This window comes from Crinia signifera, chromosome 6, assembly GCF_055691185.1.
Source record: "Crinia signifera chromosome 6, ASM5569118v1, whole genome shotgun sequence".
Taxonomy (NCBI): Eukaryota; Metazoa; Chordata; class Amphibia; order Anura; family Myobatrachidae; genus Crinia; species Crinia signifera.
Window position 1 is genome coordinate 46341971 of NC_139222.1, and position 22894 is coordinate 46364864.

Sequence of the window (22894 nt, forward strand, 5' to 3'; positions counted from 1 at the left end):
CGCAGACGCGTGCATCGCAGAGTTTGCGTGGATTTGGGGTGGGGCTTTGAGAGTCAGCTTTGGTCCCCCCTAACGTGCAGATTTGGTTATCCTCTCCGGGCTTCCCCTATGGTGTGTGCGTGTACATGCGGTACGGAACATACATTGTAAACTCCACTGGGGCAGGGCCTGATGGGAATGTTCAAATATTCTGTGTACAGCTCTGCAGAATATGTGTGCCCTATATAAATAACTGGTAATAAATAAATAAACAAAATGGGCAAAACCATATGCACTGCAGGTGGGGCAAATGTAACATGTGCAGAGAGAGTTCATTTTCAATAGGATTTTGATTGAGATTTTAATTCAGCAGAATGAATGTCAGAGGAACAGTACATTTATTACATACAGTATACAGTGTATGCATGAAATTGTTGAGGCTCAAGTCACCTGAGTATACACATGCCAGAAAGGTGAGCTGGGTTGTGGCTTGTCACACCCATCAGCGTTTGATCTGATTGTATGGTAATCTTTCATGCTAATTCTTTCTGCAGGCAAAGGCCTGCAATGGTACAGTGAGTTTAGTTTCTCTGTCAACCACAAGAGGGAGCATGGGCGAATTAAGATATTCATACACTTCACATTGGCTTATACTGTATCACACTCACACCCTCTTTCATACGTTTGCCATTATTTCTCTAGATTTGTTCCCGCAGCATAATTCTTGCTGGAATATTTCCTGTTAAGAGTTTATATTTATGTTATTTTATTGCAGAAGTAATTCAAACACATAGCAACTGAACTCAATTTAAAGCCCTCTGAACTTTGACACCAGACAGTTAGTTTACATAAAACTTTATACAACCATAGACAACAGAAACAGGAATAATGACTATGCACTCACAAACTAAAGTAAAAACAGTTCATGGTTGTAACCAGGAGTGTGTCAGCGATGAACACAGAGTCCTGTGGGCAGCACCACCGCACTGTGGCCCACATCTGGTTGGGACGCTACTTTACCAATTTGCAATGGGGTCCGATGTTAAGGATCTGTGCATGCGCAAATGCGAATATATGCATGTTATCTGGGGGCGTCCTCAGTGTACCCTCGAAAATGCTGCCACACTACTACATGATGACAGGGATATCTTACCTTACACACAAACACACACACACACAAACGCACACTTTTATGTAAAAACCAGCATAGAAGACACTATGGGGAATGCAGATAATAATTTATTAGAAGAAAAATACAACATTAAGGGGCCAAGCTCCTGTTTATTTTGGTTTAGACTAAATAAATAGAACAGGGTTGCCGACCTTCCCAGAATTCCCGGGAGTCTCCCGAAAATCGGGTCCCCCTCCCGGCCCCCCGGTCCCCCGGTAGGGTGGGCAACCCTCCCGAAATCTGGGGGACCCCCCGAATCGCGGCATGTAAATGCCGCAATCCGCGGGTCTCAGAGGAGGGGGCGGAGCTAAAATGGCACTTAATGACGTCACAGTCAAGCCCCGCCCCCCGACCGGGTAAGGAAAGTCTCCTCTCCGGGCTTCTACCGGAGAGGAGCATTTAAAAGTCGGCAACCCTGAAATAGAATTTCTTATTGCTGCTATTTGGGGCAATAAGATCTAATTTCCACCAAGATGTATTAAAAATGTTATCCAGGCACAGACGCTCGATAAGAGCCAATCCTAGCAATGTGCAAACCAAAGGGATCACTTTATTTTATGTTGCGGACCCACTGTGCATGCACGCTCATTGGGCAGCCCATGCACCAATGGCCATTACCAGAGAGGAATCAGAACCATACTTACCTACTTTCTGGCTGCCCTTTCTGGGAGAGGGCAGCCAGCTCAGGGGGCGGGGCTGAGGGGAGAGATAAGGGGACAGTGTCACATTTGTGGCTATTTATTTAGGGGAGTGTACCGAGTGATTCGCGTCATTTGACCCGCAGATCCCCCCGCCGAGGGGGGGGGGGGGGGCGCGGGTCCCGGCGAGGGGATCGCGGGAGCCGGGCAGCTTTGCGGGAGGGTTGCCCTTCTTTCCGGGGGGCCGGGAGGGGGACCCGATTTCCGGGACCCTCCCAGCCATTCTGGGAGGGTAGGCAACCCTGATCTGAACAGTCCTAATCCAAGTAAATTGTGCAGTATGTAGCCCATGGACTACAATGGCTAATGCCAACACTATTGTGAACAGAAATAGAGAAGATGCAGCAGATCTCCTTTTGTATAATAAACCTAAACATGACTGTAACATGTGGGTGACTTTATGTAGAAGTTGCAGAGTCAGGATCCACTCATAGCTCACACCCGGGCTGAGATTTTCTGTGAGGCTTTAGAGCAGGGGTAACTAACTCCAGTCCTCAAGGGCTACCAACAGTTAACATTTTACAGGTCTCCTCACAGAATCATAAGTTAAGTAATTATCTCTACCTGTGGATCTTTTGTAATCTGCCAGTAAAGAGTGCACCTGTGCACTAGCTCGGTGGTCTGGAAAACAGGAACTGTTGGTAGCTCTTGAGGACTGGAGTTGGCTACCCCTGCTTTAGAGGGTACATTTTATGGGGTGTGGATCATTAGGTCACCAGCATATTGGTCGACGGTCATTAGGTCGACACCATTAGGTCGACATGAGTCTAGGTCGACATGCAGGAAGGTCGACATGGGGCTAGGTCGACATAGGCTAGGTCGACAGGGTCATCAGACCGACGGGGTCAAAGGTCGACATGGGTTAGGTCGACAGTCAAAGGGGTTTTTCACTTTTTCATTTTTTGTCCCGAATGTCGACACAGTCGACATGGACACTGAAACGTAGCACTGAGTACCCTCTCATGTCTCGCTGCACTCGCCATGCTTCGGGCACATTACCTCGCTACGCTCGGCACACTATTTTATTCTCCCTCCAAGCCCTAGTGGATGGTAGGGCATGAAATAACACCTGTCGGCACATGTCGGCTCAAAACAACCCCATGTTGACCTTTTGACTGTTGACCTAATCCATGTCGACCTAATGACCCTGTCAACCTAACCCATGTCGACCTAGACTCATGTCGACCTTCCTGCATGTCGACCTAGACTCATGCCAACCTAAATGCATGTTGACCAATATGCTGGTAACCTAATGACCGTATCCCATTTTCAGCTGAACTTGGTTAAAAATGGGGGGGTCAGAGGCTGAAACAAGAGAAAGGAATGAGGACAAAGGGAAGTTGAGGAAGATATGAAGAGGGAGGGGGTAAAGGTGCATGGTTTGGCCAAGAGGAGGGGCAGGCGACAGTCAATAGCCTCACACTGTAGTGGTTGGAGCAGGGTACAGAAGGGAGTAGGACCCCAGAGGCAGGTGGAGAAGGGCTTTGGGGAGGAAGGAGGTGGAGCAGCTGGAAAGGGTATTTTATCCGGTACTTATGTAGTATCTGGGCCTCCGATTTAGAAATCGGGTTGGATCGGTAGCATCGCATCGCATGCGACCAAATCGTATGCAATGCGATGCGATGGTCCCGATTTTTCCATAGGATTCAATGTTAAAATGGTCTGAGTCCATTTTAACATAGAATTCAATGGGAAAAAGGGGTCCTTTTCCTTTCCCCACTATCCAAGTGGGCATAGAGTTGGATATAAACCTGTGGCGACCCACCGAGCCCGAAGCGTGGCGAGCGAACGCAGATTTCTTAAAAAGTATTCTGTGTCCCCTCGCGGGAAATGAACAGGACCTTGTTAACATTGAATCCTATGCAAAATCGCATCGCATCGCATGCGATATCAGATGCGATTCGATGCGATTTTGCCGAAAATCGCGTCGAATCGCATCTGATTGTATGCCTTAAGGTAAGGCATACAATCAAAAAATCGGCAGCCCAGATACTACATAAGTACCTTTTATCCTTCCTGACACTGCCTGTATTAATTGTACAGATGTATCGGGCCTTATTGTTGCTGGCGATCCGCCAGCAGCATGCTGCTGGCGGATCGCCAGCAACACGGCGCCTCTATCTGACTGAGACGCGCGTGCGTCCCCCACGCACACGCGTCTCAGTATACGGGCAGCGGGGCGGCGAGGCGGACGCAATACTGTCCGCCTCCCGCTCGAGGGGGCTGGGGGGGACCTCTGGCCACTGTGGGGGGGTGCGGTCGCCCAGTGTGGGCACCGGGCGACCGAGGGCAGCACCGTCGGAAGGGGACGCGCGCGCACCTCGTGCGCGCGCGTCCCCTTCCGGCATACAGATGGCGGCGGGGCAGGGGATGGCAATGGCGACGCCATCACCTGCAAAGATGAATCCCGCTACATCTGTACATGGCTGTTAAGGTGCCCACAGACGCATCCATCCCGGCGTGCGTTCTGTGCTTAACTAGCACACATAGCATCGCATCGTATGCCTTGTGCATGCGATGTGCATGCGATGCGATGCTATGCGATAAAATGCTAGTACAAAAAGTATGTGCAGCACATACTTTTTGTACTGTGCGATGAGGTGCCGCGGGAGCGCGCACCCCATCGCATAGCATTGCACCGCCGGGATCGGTGCGTGTGTGGGCACCATTACACTGCACCCTGTGACCCAGTGCTTTGGTGTCTCTCAAATGTTTTTTTCTGGGGGGGTCAACCCACCCCCTTACCCCCATGTTTCAGCACCTATGATGCAGTAGTTGCTTGTATGGGAAAGAATATGTAACTTAAGAGTATACTACAATTCCTGTTCTGTCATCATCAACATGAGCACACTTGCAAAGACTGGACCAATGAAGCTGTATATGTATATATGTAGATATATGTATAGATATATATATATTTTATTATTAAAAAATAAACAGGTCGGGGCCCGGTACAAGAGTCCCCTTTGACCCCCCTGTCGCCTGCCATGTATATATATATATATATATATATATATATATATATATATATATATATATATATATATATATATATATAGTTATAGTATATATATATATATATATATATATATATATATATACTGCTTCATTATGATCATTTTCTCTGAGATTGTATATAGTCATTGGTGTAGTATTGTTTTAGTGGAACCTACCAGCAATATGCCTTTTACTAAACTGAACAATATATTGCTGCTTTATAAGTAATGGACAATAACAATCTTTTGTGTCTCTTACCTGTAGATTAGCTGACAAATCACCATGTTCCTCCTTAGTCAAAGTTCTTATTTCTGTTTTCTCATGCTCCTGGTGCTGATATTTTTCCTGGGTAGCTGGTTGCACTGAATCGGACAGTGAAGAGTCCAGTCTTTGTTTTGTGTCAATTAAATTTACACTAGCCATCTCTTTCGCCTTTGGCACTGCAAACCGCACAGTTGGCTTTGGAAGATCTTTGGTCTTGGGGGTTAAATATTCTTCTTGCTGAGTAGTGGGCTCCATATATTTCATTTCTGATTGTTGCACACTAGCAGTAACATTATTTTGTGAGTGTTGTTTGTAATCTATATTATTTTTTTGTGGGTTTAATTCACCAGTTATTTCTTTCATCCGTGGGGGACGGTCAGGAGCAGTATGTGCCACTTGATGATGGCCAGAATTCTTGTTCTCCTTTTGACTTGGACTGTTTTCACCTAGTGCTGGACTTGCATCTGTTGTTGTAGACACTTCAGCTTTGCTGTAATTAGGAATCTGTTTCTTTTTTAATTCTTCATCTTCAATAAAAACATTTGGTTTATTTGAGGAATTCACAGTGGTGACCTGAGTAATGACTTTATCACTTTTACTCCCAAATAACTGGCCGCTGATGTCTTGCTTATGGTCATATTGAGAAAGTTGCTTACAAATTCCAACATTAAGATCAGATTGTGGTGAAACGTCTTTCAAGGAGGAACTTTCATGGGATGTTTTTATTTCCTTATGTTGTGCTGGTGTCTCTACAGTTTTATATATCCCATAAGACCCTAATCCTGGAGAACTTGCATCTTCAGAGTGACTTATTTTTTCAGTAGGACTTGATTTTAGGTCATTGTTTCTTAACTCTAATTCGGGGGTTTCATCCACTGAAGCTGATTCTCTATGTTTGCTTGCTAAACTGGAACTGTGTTTCTGGGATGATGACTTGCTGAGAAAAGCCAAAATAAACAGAGGTGATAAACATAGGAAGGCACGGATATAAAACGAGAGAGAGAGAGGAAAGACCTGAAGGTAGAAGTTAAAAATTGCTGTATTCTAGAATAAAGGTGGGAAACCTTTCTATTCCAGCTCTTGACTACCTAGAGCTCACACAATGTTCAGTCAGTTAATATAAGTAAAAAAAAATGGGTCATATCACTAAATAGATGGATTCCATGCACTGCTGAGTTCAAACAAGGGAGGGGAGGATAACTTGATCCCATATATATTATCTCATCATGCTGGTCAAAAGGATCTATTGTATTAGACCCTTACATTATTTTTGTTAAAGCTATAATTGCAGATACAGGTTGAAAACCATTACCCAAAGTGTTTAAAAATTAGGGAAAATATAGTTAAGAAATTTGAATACTCTTAGCTCACCTCTCATGGGGATCTTTTCCTTGATTCCATCTCTGTTCCCCCCACCCTCGAGTTGTCAGCATAAAAGGACTTTTGCCTTTCCAAGCTGACCCAGTCTGCAATGGCTTCAAAGAAGATGAAAATGGTTGGGTTACAACTTTGGTTGGTAAATCTAAAGCTTTACTTTCCACTGGGGATAACAGATTATTGTCCTGATTCGCATCCTCTCCCACAGAAGATGACCATCTCCTCAAGGACGTCCGTCTGGTTCCATAAGGTTGTGGTCCTGTAAGCTGAGAGATTTTAAATGCAGAAGGGATATCGGATGTTGGAGAGTAAGGGCCACATGTTGAGGATAAAGAATTTTTAACCTCCAAATTTTGACTTGGACACAAAATGTCCTTGGGACGTGGAGGGACAATTGGTTTGGGTTTTATGGGTGGTTTTGCATGTTGAACGTCTAGATGAAAATAAATAAAAACACAGCAAATTAATAATCCATTGATTGATGCAACAATTAAACATTTATTTATTTAAATTTATTAACAGTTTCTTTTATAGCGCAGCAGGTTCCCTTGCGCTTTACAATTATAAATAGACATAAAACAAAGTGAGTTGTTACAGACAGTCAAATGGTAGGAGGGCCCTGCTTATAAGCTTACAAACATACAAGAAGAGCAAATGCTTAACGTGTGTATAGCTGTAAAATACCAGCAGCTTAACCCCCCGTGGCCATTAGTGCCCACTAAGGGCCATGGGAGTTAAGCTGCTGGTATCTTACAGCTCCCCCAGGAATGGATAAGTACCCTTTACTTTTGTGAACCTGGAAAAAATGTTGAAGGCTCTGACCTTGAATTACTAAAAGTTATATTTGCATTTCAAATGGTGGTGTGCTGGTTCTTGTGTCCTAAACCTTGATTGGAGTGGATCCTTTGGATAAATTATTGTTTATGCTCCAGCACCTGCAGACCTAACAGAATCAAGAGTGTGCAGTTTCTCCAGCAAATTGTGTGTGTGTGTGTGTGTGTATATATATATATATATATATATATATATATATATATATATTCCACTGGAGTATATAGCCTACAGAATAAACATTATGATCAGAATTTAATGCCGCCCGAGTTCAGCGGCAGTGCAAGATGTGCGGAAGTTAATTCCCCTCTTTTTTTAAAAAAAATGTCCGAGTTCGGCGAACTACTTGCACTGCCGCTGAACTCGGGCGGCATTAAATTCCACCCTAATTCTTTTTTTTTTTCCTTTATGTTTTTATTGAAAAAATTTTTATATAAAAACTACAGAATTGTAAAGAATGACATTGCGTAACAAAAATGTTGATACTAGAATCATCCTTAATTCTTAAATAGATGCCTTTCACTTGTATAATGTTTATTATTGCTGTGAAAGTTAAGACATTTTAAACATTGGTTTAATATTCTACAAATTCCACCCTTCTGAGCCATCAAATAAAACACAAACTAACAAAACAACAAAATGTCCTTGCATGACATTATAAGTAATGTAAGTAACTGTTTCAGGGACATATGGGAACCTTGCTTGTTGCAGATGGCTTTTCTTTAATGACAGACTTTACAGACTTGGAAAGTGAAGGACTGTGAGGCTCCTTACACCCATACAGCTCCTCCTATGTTATACTGCATTTGCTGTGCAGTCATTCCTGTATAGCAATGTCATTTTTATACTGCATCAACAATATATTATCTTGAGTAGTGGAAATGTCCACCACGGGTGTCTGCTGGGTCATGGGAAAGAAATGTATCCAGTTTTCTCCTGGAATCTCAGACAGGACCCCCTGGAGGTCAAGGGAACAGCCAGGAAGGTCAGTATTTCTGTGGGATGTAACTTGCTCACTAATAAAATATTATAGTGATTATATCGTCTGATATAAATTAAATCTCTAATGATAAGTGATACAAAAGTGATAGTAAAAGCTTATATCAGATTTACAAGCTAACCCTTTGCTAAATTCTATGAAAATGAAGCAGGCCTCGACACCTGATAAAACGCTGGTCGTTCCTCTGCGCCACGTGCACACCTCTTTAATACCTAACTTACTTCTTTCTCCATCATGCTCTAAACCTGTACTAAAAATCAGCATTACAAATTACAATGCAGAAGTTTTTTGTTGTTCTGCAGCTCAAGGAAGATGTATAAAAGATAATATATGTGGAAAGATTTCCATTGAATTCTCCGTCAATCCTGGACAGGGCCAGATTAAAGGTTCCAGGTGCCCTAGGCTAATACAAATGTAGCTCCCCTTGTAATGCTGCAAAACACACATGTGTGCTAAGTGACTCGCCATTCAGAAATGTGTGCTAAGTGACTCGCCATTCAGACTGCCCGTGTGCATGTGACAAAGCACTGGCGTAACTATAGCACCGCAGCCCCCGCCACCGCGGGGGGGGGGGGGGGGGCGCTGTGCATATGGGGGCGCCGGGGGCTGCGGTGCTATAGTTACACCTCCCCCCAATCCCCCGCAGGCTTACCTATTTCACCGGTCCCGGCGGCTCCGTTCTTCTGCTGAGGACCACCACAAAATGGCCGCCCACATATAGCACACAGTTCTCTGAAACTGTCTGCTGTATGGGGGCGGCCATTTTGTGGTGGTCCTCAGCAGAAGAACGGAGCCGCCGGGACCAGCGCGAAAGGTAAGGCTGTGGGGGATTGGGGGGGGGGGCGCCCCCCTAATGGCGGGGGGGGGGGGGGGGGGCAAAACGTAGCTACGCCGCTGTGACAAAGGTTATACAACTGGCATCATGTATGATCTAATGCTTGTGGCATGTGAAGCAGATTTAATAACTTTAACCACCAGAGTACAACGGAACAGGCGATAGCGGAAGAATAAAATTAAGGATTAATTTATTCCATATATGTTAGCCATTTTTGACATTTTAATAATGTAATAGATATACTGCAGGTCAATTTTGCTTTGTAGCCAAAGGACCTCCATATGCAGTGGGTCCTGGTGATGTCGCTTAACGATATTGTTTACCATTATTGTTGACCTGTGGCCGATACTCCTAATTATATCAACTGCGACCCCTATCGCCTAGTATGTATTGGGCTTTAGGAGGTCATTCTGGTTGACTCGCTTTGCGTACCAACTAAACGCCGCCCGCAAGAATGCCCGCCAACTCACTTGCACAGCCAAAGTCGCTGCAGGCATGCGGATGAAAGGTTTGCATAAACATCTATTTGCAGCCTTGCGTGCGGGGCCGAAATCATTCGATTGGTCGCCGACCGTCAAATGATTTCTAAGTCACTCTCTCATCAAGCCGCCATTTGCATGGGAAGGCCCAGTGTTTACATGGAAATGCTGGGCACGACCCATGCCTGCCACCTCATGCCCCGCACCCACACTGCTTCATGTGAACGGGCCAGCGACTATGCAAGTTGCCACGTCCCTTCGCAAACATCGCTTCCCCGTGCGAATGCGTGGGGGAGCGAATAATCGAGAATGACCTCCTTAGTGTGTATGGGGTTAGGTTAGGAAATAGTTTGCCATATTTACATAACTTCCCTGCAGCAAGGAAAGATCAGCAGATGCAGCTAAAGATCTTCCGGACTGGGCATCGGATTGCGATCATTCGATTTGCAGTAAAATCGGCCAGTCGAAGATTGGATTATCAGTCAAAAAATCACTGTAGTGTGTGGGCACCTTAAAGCTGGGTACCCGATGGTAGATATATCTGCAGATATATCTACAGACAGTGTGGACAACATGTTCTCCATACACACTACATTATCTGTCTAGACTCTATTGCCCAATACCCATACACACAGCATAGTCGGCGGATTGCCAGTGGACACAGCACTATGTGCCGAAACAGCATGATATTTCTGTATGTCAGCAGCACTCATATAGCACAATGGACAGCCCATAAGATATGTCTGTGAACAGCATAATTCACAGACATATCGCTGGTACACACTGGCCAATGGATAGCGATATCTCTGCCGTTCAATTGAATGGGTGATATATATCAATCAGTGTGTCTGCAGCTTTATGCATTTCTGTGATTCTGGCATAATTACTTCCTGTAGTCATGAAGATTCTAGAATAAGTTATATTTTTTTATGTCGGAACACTGTTGAATGTTTTTTCTCTGTACTCATTACAAGGTAATACCCCTTTCACATTGCACTTTTAAAACGGTATATTGCCGTTTTTTTCCCATTTTAAAACGTTTAAGGCTGCAATGTGAAAGTGCCAGAGTTGATTTACCGGTTAAAGTTAACTGGTAGTTCAACACGGTTAAAAAGCAGAGTCCTACACGTTTTAAAGCCGTTTTTTAGGCAGTGTGAATGGCTCTATTTCAATGGCTTGAAACGTGTCCCTTGGGGGTTAAACGGGTTGAATGTTTGAATGGTATTAAATGATTTTTAAAACGGTTTTCACCTGCAATGTGAAAGGTCTCAAGGCTCAGACCCGTTTTAAAGTCCCATTTAAGAATACCGTGTCATTACCCATTTCTGCAATGTGAAAGCAGTATTAATGTTCAGATTTTTTTAGGACAATATCAAAACAGTGAGAGGTTTTTCAGTGAAGAGCACTGTCTATTTATGGGGGAGATGTATCCAACCTTAGCTAGAGGTAAAAAAATAACTCAAGGTGATTGGTTTGCACTTGAAGCACTGAAGCTCATTGGTTGGTACTTTATTTACATTTGGTACTTGTTTCCTAGCACGGCGCACAGATTTTCTACGTACGCATGGGCCATTTTAGTGCCGTGTGATGTGATGCGATTTTTTTATGTAATTTATTGACTGCTGTACAATAATACGATTGTATGACATACCGAGAGGTTTTAGCCCCCCACGGATTACTTTACATGTATTATGCTTCCGCACGACACGCTTCGGGCTCGGTGGCTCGCTACGCTTGGCACACTATATGACATCAACTCCACGCCGACGTGGATAGTGGGGGAATGAAAACGTCGGAGGATGCATTCTGCCGCCGCTCGCCACGCTTAGGGGTGGCGTGGATAGTGGGGGGGTGCCTAAAACCTCTTGGTATGTCATACAATCCTATTATTGTAGAGCAGTGAATAAATTACATTAAAAAATCGAATCGCACGGCACTAACATGGCCGATGCGATTTCACTACGCAGACTATAGAGCGGTGTTTTTCAACCACTGTGCCTAGGCACACTAGTGTGCCTTGAGCTGTTCTCAAGTGTGCCCCCAGATCTAGAGATGTCCAAACCAGTTTACAGCCAGCACCAGTTCAACTGTTATTTACTGGTCTCTTCTTTCATGTAAAGGGCCAATGTATTTTATTTTTGCTACCTGTGGGGACCAGTGTGATTGTTTTTTTAATATGGGGGCCAATAGTATCTTTTTTTCCTGTGGGGGCCAATGTGTTTTGCCCTGTGGGGATCTCATGGTGTGCCATGGCAATCTTAAAATCTTATTTAGTGTGCTGCAAAGTAAAAAGGTTGAAAATCACTGCTCTAGAGGCTCTGACCCTGACATAAGTTAATATGTAGATGTGGGAGATTTATCAAACTTTTTAGTAAAATGTAAGGTACTTGTTTCCTAGCACGGCGCCCACTAAGCTACTGCCTCCTTAATAGGAACACTAAAATTGTTTACTTGCAAAAGATCTGTCCAATTTTATAATACACCATACCGATACATTTCCCTGTTCCTCATAAACATTCAGAGGAAATGTAAAATCTGTTGATGATTCAATATTTGGATCAATAGAAAAGGCTTGCGTAACCCAAAAAGCAGCTGCCAAGCTCCTTTGCACATATGTTTTGCAGTAACTATTGGGTGTTTTCACTCTAACACGTCCGTTTTCTGTCCTTGTGCATTCAGCAATGCCTCATGTGGCCGCCATACCTCTTATTGGTTCTGTCTTGTCCAGGGTCTGCTGTGTGCTGGACAATGACATGGTAAAGCTGGGAAGTGTCTCTGTCATCAAGAGAAGAGAATATTGCTTTAGTAAACAATAACACACACATTCCACAAAGTGAAATAACAACTAAAATATCCCCAAAAAATTGCCATAAATTCTACACATTTTAATGGACATGTTGCTTTTAGAGTCAGTGATACATTGGAGTTTATGTAACGTACCAAGTGCCAAGAAAATAGAAGAGGCCATGATTTCAAGGGAGGACAAATAACAATTAAAAAAAAGAAAGGTACTTATGTATTATCTGGGCTCCCATGTTAAATGCACCCCTTTTTTCATACCCCTACTATCCAACTACGCATGAAGTTGATTTTATATAGTGTGGCGACCGCAGCGAGCCACCGTGCCCAAAGCGTGGCGAGCGGACGCGGTCTCATAAGAAAAACGGGAGCCCAGATAATACATAAGTACCAAAAGAACACATTAATAGGAAACTGGGACCATTGTTGTGATTATATTTTTACTAAATTAAGATAACTCTACTTGCCAAATAAAAAAGAAAATAAGAATAAACTTTATAGGAACTGGGAAAATAAACATAACATTTTGGTTATATGTACAATGCATTCATTTATGACTACATACCCACATGTGATTGCAATTGTGCCAGGTGCCCCAATTTGTGTTTGATAGGCCTAATTCAGCGTGGATCGCTAGTCTGCAAAGTTGCAGATAACTGCAAGCAGGGCCACCATCAGGGGGGTGCCGTGGGTGCAGCTGCATACCCTCCAACATTTGAAGGGGAAAAATCGGTACACACCCAGAAAGGGGGCGTGGCCATATGTAAATTGGGTGTGGCCACTGATAAAAGGGGGCGTGGTCATCCCTTTCCGAATGTGTACTCTGCATTTAAAATAAAAAAGTGTTGCCAACCTTCCTTTCTGCAGAGCTTCGTGTGCTCTGCCTCCGTTCGCCAGGCTGCATGTGCTTATCAGATCCCCCGTCTGGCCACCGCATCCCACGCTGTGCAGCTCAGCCTCAGGCAGCTGAGCTCTCTGCTGTACTTTACTTTGCGCACAGAAGGACGCCACTGCACTTCCCCTGAGTGTGCCGGGTCCGCGGTGCAGGCGTGTGACGTCATGACGCGTCACACGCTGGCACAGGACCCGCAATGCACCCTTGGGAATGGGTGCTTGGACGGGGAGCGCACAGCCGGACTGACAGCCCGGAGCCAGGAAGAGTTCTACGAATACAGGGGAGAGCGCCCCAGTGATCCACAGCCGAGCCTAGAGGAGTCGGGGCAAATGTAAAAAGATCGGTACATTCGGTACAGACTTTATTTGCCGGTACAGACCGTTAAAAAACGGTACTGTACCGGCAAATTCGGTAGAGTTGGAGGGTATGCAGCTGTCCTGGGAATGGCCTCTCTGACAGAGAGGGAAGGGCCCGGGTCACTCATTCTGCCCTTGGAACCCCCTCCTCCCCCACTGCCTCTGTGTGCTTCCTATGCTAAAAGCAGAGCAGGATTACTGGGGATAAGTACCCTGGGCCCCCTCCCCCGCCACAGATCGGATCTATTACCGATCCGCTCTGCAGCGCTGCCGCTGCGCACCTGAAAGCAGTTACTCATACTCCCAGCGGCAGTGCAGGCCCCCCCTGCAGGTATGCACATGCAAGGCCAGGGAACCGGCTAGTGCTGCACAATAGTATGGATAGCTAAGGTTTGGGCTTTAATTTCTATTTATTAAAAAGAAATAGCTAAAAAATATTATAAACAAAAGAATAAAGCATTTCTCAATGATTTTTAGCTACTTACATCAGCCTGAGAGGATGCCGCTATATGTATACGACGCAGCAATAAATGGCAGTTTTCCCCCTTTAATAAATCAGCCCTCTGGACCAGTGCTCACTATGTCATCCTTAATACAGGATTGTATTTGTATGACATATTGGAGGCATTGTCTGTGTAACTCATCGGAGTGCAGCTGGGCAACCCCCAATCCTTAGGTCCATACACACTGGGCGATTTTGTCCAACGTGTATGGACAGCGATGACTGCTGTCATCGCTGGGGGGAAAGCCGCTCAGTGCATACACTCTGAGCGGCTTCCCCCCTGCCCGGCGCTGTCAGTGGGGGGGGGGGGGCGCGGATAGCGCAGCGCTATGCAAAGCCATCCACAAAGCCGCTCATCTGCTGGTAATGCAGATGTGCAGCTTTCCTGACGATGATGCAGGAGCGCGTATAACCGCTCAACGCTCATCGCCACACCGTTTGAGCGGCTTTTAGCTCAAAATCGCTAACCCACTTCTCTGGGAGATCTAGCAGAAGAGGTTCAAGGGCTAAGAATTGGAGGAAATGTGTTATAACAGCAATGTCCTCAATGCAAAATGGTGTGATTCACAATATTTAGCATAAACCAAAATGATGCAATTCCCAGCGAATCTTGTCATCCCTGGGTTGCGGGAGAGTTGCCTCCTCCGTGAAATTTGGAAGTCTGGGAGAGTAGGCAAATATGACACAAAAGTGAATCTTATGCTGGGTACACACCAGGACGATCCTGCTTGTGAGCAGGTCGTCACAGGAATGTATGACCCGCTCACGAGCTGCAGGAGCCGCCGCTGACCGGCACAAAAAAACCCCTGATGTGATCGCGATCCAATCGTGACCAGCACCCACTACAATGGTCGTTTCTGAGATCCTACCTGCAGCAGGTAGGATCTCAGAAAATAGCTAACGACCCGAGGGGTCACGCATCGGATCAAGATCTCATCAAAAGGGCAGCGAAATGGCCCAAAACATGGCCGATTTACATACAATCTTTCGACATTGTATCTAAATTGGCTCGTTTTTGGCCATATCGTCCTTAGTGTGTATTAGTTTGACTGACAGTACAAGATCTCTCGGCCTCATACTGGCTGCATGTGTCACAATTGCCCTGCCATGGTGCTACAAGTCAGTACATCTTAATTTGCTGACTCATACAAAGCCATAACTTGATTATCCGGTTGCACTAAGATACGGGTTGGATTCTATTGCATAAAATTTTGCAAACAAAAATAATTAAATCATATTATCGCCATGCTAAAATATCCAGCACCTTGTGCAAGGTTTAATTTCCCTCCGCCCAGAACCTTGCATCAAAACCAGCCCAACCAAACCTGTTATGTAATCTTCCCATTCTAAATCTTTTACTCTTGTTTGAGTTGGAGCGAGATGTTTACTGAAATTGGCTTCCAGGTAAGAAAAGGAAGCATTAAGGTTTACAATGAAAGGATTGATTCAGAGTTGGAGCAAATCCAGCTAGAGTTCCATTTGCACCAGCACCATGTTGCATATGCAGAGTAAATATAAGCTGCTTTTACAAGCAGCACCTTTCAAGCTGCTTTCATTTACAACTGCAATTTAGAGTTGTGCTTAGAACCTTCACCCAATCGTAATTTTGATTACACATGTGCCCCTGACTTTGTGTACAATTTGAGTTTTTATACTCCAATTCTTCAGTTTGCTTCAGAAAACGAGATCCTAACCCCACGCGTGAAACCCTGGAAGGTTAATTTACCGAAAACAGAAATGAGACTGCAGCAAAATATCTGAGGGCCTTATTTTGGTTCACTCTTTGGGCTTTATTCTAGTTCACTCTTTCTGACAAAATCCTTCTTAGATGGACAAAACCATGTGCACTGCAGGTGGGGCAGATGTAATTTGTGCAGAGAGAATTAGATTTGGGTGGGGTTTTACTTCAACGTGAGATCTATATTGCAGTGTAAAAATAAAGCAGCCAGTATTTACCGTGCACAAAAACAAAATAATTAACCCAAATCTAATTCTCTCTGCACAATTTAGATCTGCCCTCCTGCAGTGCACATGGTTTTGTCCATCTAAGAAGGATTTTGTCAGAAAGAGTGAACTAGAATAAGGCCCTTTCTGACAAAATCCTTCTTGGATGGACAAAACCATGTGCACTGCAGGGGAGCATATGCAAAATGTGCAGAGAGAATTAGATTTGGGTAGGGTTTTACTTCAAAGTGAGATCTATATTGAAGTGTAAAAATAAAGCAGCCAGTATTTTCCCTGCACAGAAACAAAATTACTCACCCAAATCTAATTCTCTCTGCACATGTTACATCTGCCCCCCTGCAGTGCACATGGTTTTGTCCATCTAAGAAGTATTTTGTCAGAAAGAGTGAACCAAAATAAGGCCCTGAGTGAAGTGCTTAATGCAGTATACGATCGTTAGGTTGACACCATTAAGGTTAACATGCATTCGGTCTACCTTTGAAAGTCGACAGTGACAAAATGTTGACACAAGTATTAGGTCGACAATGGTAAGGTCGACAATTAAAGGATTTACATGAATTTTTCTCTTTTTTTCGAGCCAACATGTGCCGACAGGCGGTATTTAATGCCCTACCATCCACTAGGGTGTGGAGAGAGAATATAATAGTGTGCCGAGCATAGTGAGGCACCGTGCCCGAAGCACGTCGAGCACAGCGAGCCATGCGAGGGTACATGGTGCTGTTTTATGGTGTCCATGTCGACTGTCAACAATCACGACAATTTTTTTTTTTAAAATCATGTCAACGTTTTGACTGTCGACATTCCCATTATTGAACTAATGCTTGTATCTACCGATTGACCCTGTCGACCTTAGCCATGTTGACCCTTATATATTTTTAACCTAAGCCCTGTCGACCTATTGCATGTCGACCTTAATTTGGTCAAGCCAATGACCCTTACTCCCTTAATGCATGGAGTAGGGACACTGTAGCCCACCTGAAGCTGGAACACCCAAAGGTTTCTATAGGGGATGCAGTGCTGCCATACTTACCAAGCTCCTGGAATGCCAACCGTTACAGAGATTGGTCCCTGCAGCGAATGCCATCTAAAAATGGCATTTGTGCGTTGTAACCTATGGGCTCCAGAATGCATAATGAGCCAGTGTCTGGATCCCATTGCATTCTTATGGAAATTCACCCATGATACGGGTGCCGGGGGCGGGCAGCTGATGTCACCGGATGTCAGCTGCCGGCCCACCAGATCTGTCAGCACTGTATAAATCATTCAATGGTCGGCGAATATCAAATGATTCAAGCAAGGCTGCGATTGGATGTTTATGCTAAACAGCCATTCGCATGCGTGCATGGAAACCGCAATGCGAGGGGGGGGGCAGTCGGTCATGCAGGCGGCGTTTAGATGACCTGCAAAGCTGCGACTTTTGCAGCTTTCCGGGTCAACCAGAATAATCCCCAATTGCGTGCTTGCACGTAGGATATACATGAACATGAATTTTACATTTTGAAATTAGGTGTACACTCACTTAACACGAGCCCCAATGTCTTTTGTGGCCATCGCATAGTTATAGAATAACTTGTGTTCCGGTATAATGTGCCTTAAAGACAGAGCGAGGGCCGCATAGGCTGGAGGGAATTTAAGAGCCTGTGAATTTGTTGTCCACAAGCAATGTACAGCAGAAGCATCTGTGTAAAGCCCTATGGAAATAGTAGTGGAGTGGCATTTAGTTCTGCCAATCAGGTAGCAGGGGGGCGGCAGCCAGAGAGGGTTATATCAGTGATCAGAGACAGGAAGTGAGCCTCTTTGATTCTGGATCCCCACCCTCCCTACCCTTCTCTCTGTGCTACCTGGCATCAAGCCATTTCCACCAAATTTGGTTCTCTATTTCCATAGCTTTAGTTAACAATCGGCGAGAAGGCGCTCTCGACCAGCAAGCAGGTGGGGTGTCAGGTGGTCTCTGTGCGGTATTGCCCCCCCTTTGCCAAGAAGGCGGGCGAGTCCCTAGTTCCGGCTGGGGGCGTTGGCCTTCATGGAAGGTCCACGTCATGCAATAGAAGGGGGCGGTATGTCCGTCACAGCGCAGGCTGTACCCACAAGAAGGGGTGTGGCCATTGGCGGCGCTGAGGTCGCTACCATGGCAAGACCCGCGTTTATGGTGCTGGTCTCAAGCGCTTTCTTTGCCATCCCTTATACAAATAGGGGTCATACCACTTAAATAAACAACTATGACCTTTTTAACCTTACGCAGTTGGTGTCAGTGTCGTTATTTTTAGATAAGGTGTTTGGGTACTCTTTACCTAGAACGGCGCCCACGATTGAAATCGCGGGCATCGCGGGTAAAATCGCGGTAATCGCGGGCATCGCGGGTAAATCGCGGGTAAATCGCGGGTACATCAAAATCGGGTACCCGCGATTACCGCGATTTTCCCATAGAGAACAATGTTAAAAAGCCTGATTGACCGCGATTTTAGCGTTAAATGCCTCAATGCCCGCGATTTTCCCATAGGAATCAATGTTAAATGGGCTACAGAGCCCAAATAGCCCCAATTAACCCTTAAATGTCCCCCCAATTTTTGTACGCCACCCCACGATCCACGCCAACCCGAAGCGTGGCGAGCGCAGCGAGCCCGCGAGGGGCGGCGGTACGCGTCCTACGACCTTTTCATGCCCTACTATCCACGTCGGCGTGGAGTTGAGAATAGAATAGTGTGGCGAGCGCAGCGAGCCACCGAGCCCGAAGCGTGGCGAGCGCAGCGAGCCCCGCGAGGGGACGCGGATACCTTCACAGTTATACGCGTCCCCTCGCGGGCTTCACAGGTGTCCGCGTGGCCACGGACACCTGTGAAGCCCGCGAGGGGACGCGCTTACCTGTGAAGGTATCCGCGTCCCCTCGCGGGGCTCGCTGCGCTCGCCACGCTTCGGGCTCGGTGGCTCGCTGCGCTCGCCACACTATTCTATTCTCACACCACGCCGACGTGGATAGTAGGGCATGAAAAGGTCGGAGGACGCGTACCGCCGCCCCTCGCGGGCTCGCTGCGCTCGCCACGCTTCGGGTTGGCGTTGATCGTGGGGTGGCGTTAAAAATTTGGGGGGACATTTAAGGGTTAATGGGCTCTGTAGCCCATTTAACATTGATTCCTATGGCCAAATCGGGTGGATTGAGGCATTTAACACTAAAATCGGGTCCATCGCGGCTTTTAACATTGCTTCCTATGGGAAATCGGGAGCATCGCGTCGCGGGCATCGCGGGTACGTTTATGGCCGGCCGCGACGCGACCGACGCGATTTTTCAGGTTTAACATGGTTTTCAATGGGAAAATCGCGGGCATCGCGTCGGTCGCGTCGCGGGCAGGCATAAATGTACCCGCGATGCCCGCGACGGGCGCCGTTCTAGGTAAAGAGTACCGGTGTTTGTGTCATTTATTTCTAGGCATGAGTGTTAAGTAATGGTATGAGTTAACAACAACATAATTCAATAGGCGCCTTAAAGGGTTTTACCAAGGACGTAACGTACTAAATCACTACATGACATTACAAGCAAATAATAACATCTGGAAAAAAATCTGTTTTCCAGCAGCTTTCAGTCTGCAATTGACACAGAAGAATTTCTACTAAACTAAAGGGAGCGCAGGGGGCCAAAATGGCCCCTGAAGCAGGATAAGGGGGTGGGGCGCTAGGCACCCTGCAGGTCAACGGAGGGAAACCTGGGTTCGGGGGGATGGGGGGGGGAGGCAGCAGCCAGGGTAGCCGGTCCCCTTCTTGCCACCTAGCCATGAGGAGGGCCAGTGAGAAAGGACAGGATTAATTGAGGGGGGCGTGAGCAGCAGCAGGAACAAAAGCAGAGAGCAGGGGGTCTGAGTTCACTCATCACCCAGCTAGGACAGAGACACATCTTCAGCAGCTCCAACACTTATATCCAGCAGAACAAAGGAATCAGCAGGGAGCAGTTACTACATTCCAAGAAGGCCTGTAGCAGTCCCAGCTGAGTGCACATTGCACAGAGTTTTTCCAGCAGCACGGAGGGAGGTAAAAAGCCTGTAAATCGTTCGGATGGAAGCAGGAGTAAGCCAGCACGTTTCAGAGGTGATCGAGGAAGGCAACACATACAGGGGAGAAGAAGCTCGCGGGCGCCATCTAGTGGTCTGAGGAAAGAAGTGCAGAGCAAGTCGGTTCAGCAAGGTTTCTCAAGCATCCGGCCAGCAGCAGCACAAGCAGCAGCACGGGGACGCAGAAGGGAAATTCCGGCCAGGTCAGACGGGGCATTGCTACAGTGTGAAGGCAAGCGTTTGAGGGGGGGGGTGATTCCTGAGGGTCAGAGGGGCACGAATCAGGGGTGGAGGGCCAGGGCAGTGTTTTTTATGCACCAGGCCCAATTGGACACGCCGGAAGGGGTGCAGGGAGGTATGCCGGGACACAGGGGGGAGGGGGGGAGCAGGGAGAGCACATCAGGGTCTCCAGGGGTGCGGGGAAAGTGGGTCTTCCTGGCGGAAACACAGAGCTACAAAACCCCAATTTCACCCCAAGTCGTAGGGGGGCCGGGAGGAGTGCCAGGAGACAGCGGCGGGGGGCGGGAGCCAGGGTAATTTCGCCCACTCGGACCATTTTGTTTCTCTCCCCCGGAGGGAGTATTGCAGCCCCACTACCCCTGCTAATGGGCAGCGGGCACAGAGATTTGATACCCCAAGGGCGCAGGGGCCAGAATGTCTTGCCGATGAGAAGCAGATGCAGGCATTGTTGGAGCAAGCCAGAGGGGGGGGGGGGGGCGATCTTGCCACGGAACAATTGGGGACACATTGGCCCATGCCTCGACCAGCAGGGCGGCAGCACAGCCAGGCGGAAACAGTTTGACCCATGCCTCGGCCAGCAGGGTGCCAACACAATCGGTGGAGACTGGGGCCATTTCCCAGACAAGCGCGGTTCAAGGAAGCATCGGATTGGCAACGCACGGTATTGGTGAGATAAGCGATGTTTGTAATGTATATGCAGGTATTGGTGCGGTTTGGCTGGGTAGCAATGTGAAAAATGTTTCCGTGTCCGAGGTTACTGAAGAGGGCAGACAGAGCATAGCGGTAGGCACAGGGGCATTGCCGTGCAGTAATAGCAAGCAGAGCACCGCAGATGATGGCATAGGCACAGGGGCGCTCAGCCCCTGTGACTATGCCCCGCATAGTCGCTATCTCCCGCAGAGCATTGCGGGAGATGGCGACTCAGGTACAGACATTGATGAGAAGTGCAAGGAGCTGAGGGAAAGGCTGTGATTGGCACGATTAAACATTAAGATTAAGAAGTTAGCCGCGCCAGGGCCAGAGGCCCTGTTAAGTAAAATAGGGCAAGCCGAGGCGGGGAAGTCAGGGTTTTTGCACCAGAGGGCTTCCTGGAGGGTTTTAGGGTCCTTATAAGGAAGCCCGTCTGGCCCAGCACGGGTTACATGGTATATGCAATGATTAGGGGAAGGTGGGTTTAAGGTAAGGACATGGGCACACTGGACAGGCTTACACTGTATATACAGTGCGAGCAGAGGCACGTTAAATTTCCCTGGGTCAAACTGCAAATGTATGGCATTTTGTCCCCTTCTTTTGTTTAGAAGGTGTCCTAGACAGCAGATATGCTGGGAGAGATCGCTCCACAAGTGCCCAGGGGCAGCCCCCACCTTCCCAGATAGGGTGAGGAAATACTTTGATGCTAGAGTGATACCAATTGAGGACAATTCCGCCCCCCCCCCCAGCCCTGTTGGTTTTATGGCAGGAAGGCACACAGCTTGTGGTCTTTGAAAGTAGAGGCCAAACGCTGATAGCAGGGTCACTCCAGGGGGGGGGGGGGGGGGGGGGGGAGTAGTACACATTGTTCACAAGGCTGAGACAGCTGGTTTATTAGAAGCAAACAGCTGGGCAGGAAAAACATGCGGGCAAGTTCATTAATTAGGTGAAGTCAGCAGGGGGGCCCAGCACGCACAAACAGGACAAGCTTAAATGCTACTTGTTTAACGATGCAGAGTGCACCAGGCAGTCCTGTAAGTTTAAACACGCATGTACAATCTGTAGCGGGAATCACCCAGCGAAGGATTGCTATAAGCAGACAGGTCAGCACAGGGACAAGGCACCTGGAGCGACAGTCACGGAAAAAAGCACCTAGCCCAGGGAGGCTTCCTGGAGGGTTTTAGGGTCCTTATAAGGAAGCCCGTCTGGCCCAGCGGGGGTTACACGGTATATGCAATGATTAGGGGAAGGTGGGTTTAAGGCAAAGACATGGGCACATTGGACAGGCTTACACTGTATATACAGTGCAAGCAGAGGCACGTTAAATTTCCCTGGGTCAAACTGCAAAGGTATTGCATGTTGTCCCCTTGTTTTGTTTAGAAGGTGTCCCAGGCAGCAGATATGCTGGGAGAGATAGTTCCACAAACGCCCAGGGGCAGCCCCCACCTTCCCAGATAGGGTGAGGAAATACTTTGATACTAGAGTGATACAATTGAGGACACTTCCGGCTCCCCCACCCCTGTGGGTTTTAGGGCAGGAAGGCGCACAGCTTGTGGTCTTTGAAAGGAGAGGCCAAACGCTGATAGCAGGGTCACTCCAGGGGGGGGGCGGAGTAGTACACATGGTTCACAAGGCTGGGACAGCTGGTTTATTGGAAGCAAACAGCTGGGCAGGAAAAACATGCAGGCAAGTTCATTAATCAGTTGTTTATTTAAGGTTTCAGAGATAGTGCAGCTGTGTCTGTGGCACCTGACACTGGTAGACAGTGATTAAACA

General features: G+C 46.9%; 1 protein-coding gene across 4 annotated transcripts in view; it reads right to left on the minus strand.

Moving 5' to 3' along the window:
* Window positions 1-22894, minus strand: part of CNOT12 (CCR4-NOT transcription complex subunit 12) — a 69651-nt gene that overhangs the window by 41073 nt on the left and 5684 nt on the right. For all 4 annotated transcript variants that reach the window (XM_083146107.1, XM_083146104.1, XM_083146106.1 and 1 more), the window contains exons 2-4: window positions 12335-12406; window positions 6481-6919; window positions 5104-6046 (exon numbers count right to left, since the gene is read on the minus strand). In XM_083146107.1, the coding sequence (XP_083002233.1) occupies window positions 5104-6046; window positions 6481-6919; window positions 12335-12386 (1434 nt within the window). In that variant the 5' untranslated portion in view covers window positions 12387-12406. The remainder of the gene's footprint in view (window positions 1-5103; window positions 6047-6480; window positions 6920-12334; window positions 12407-22894) is intronic.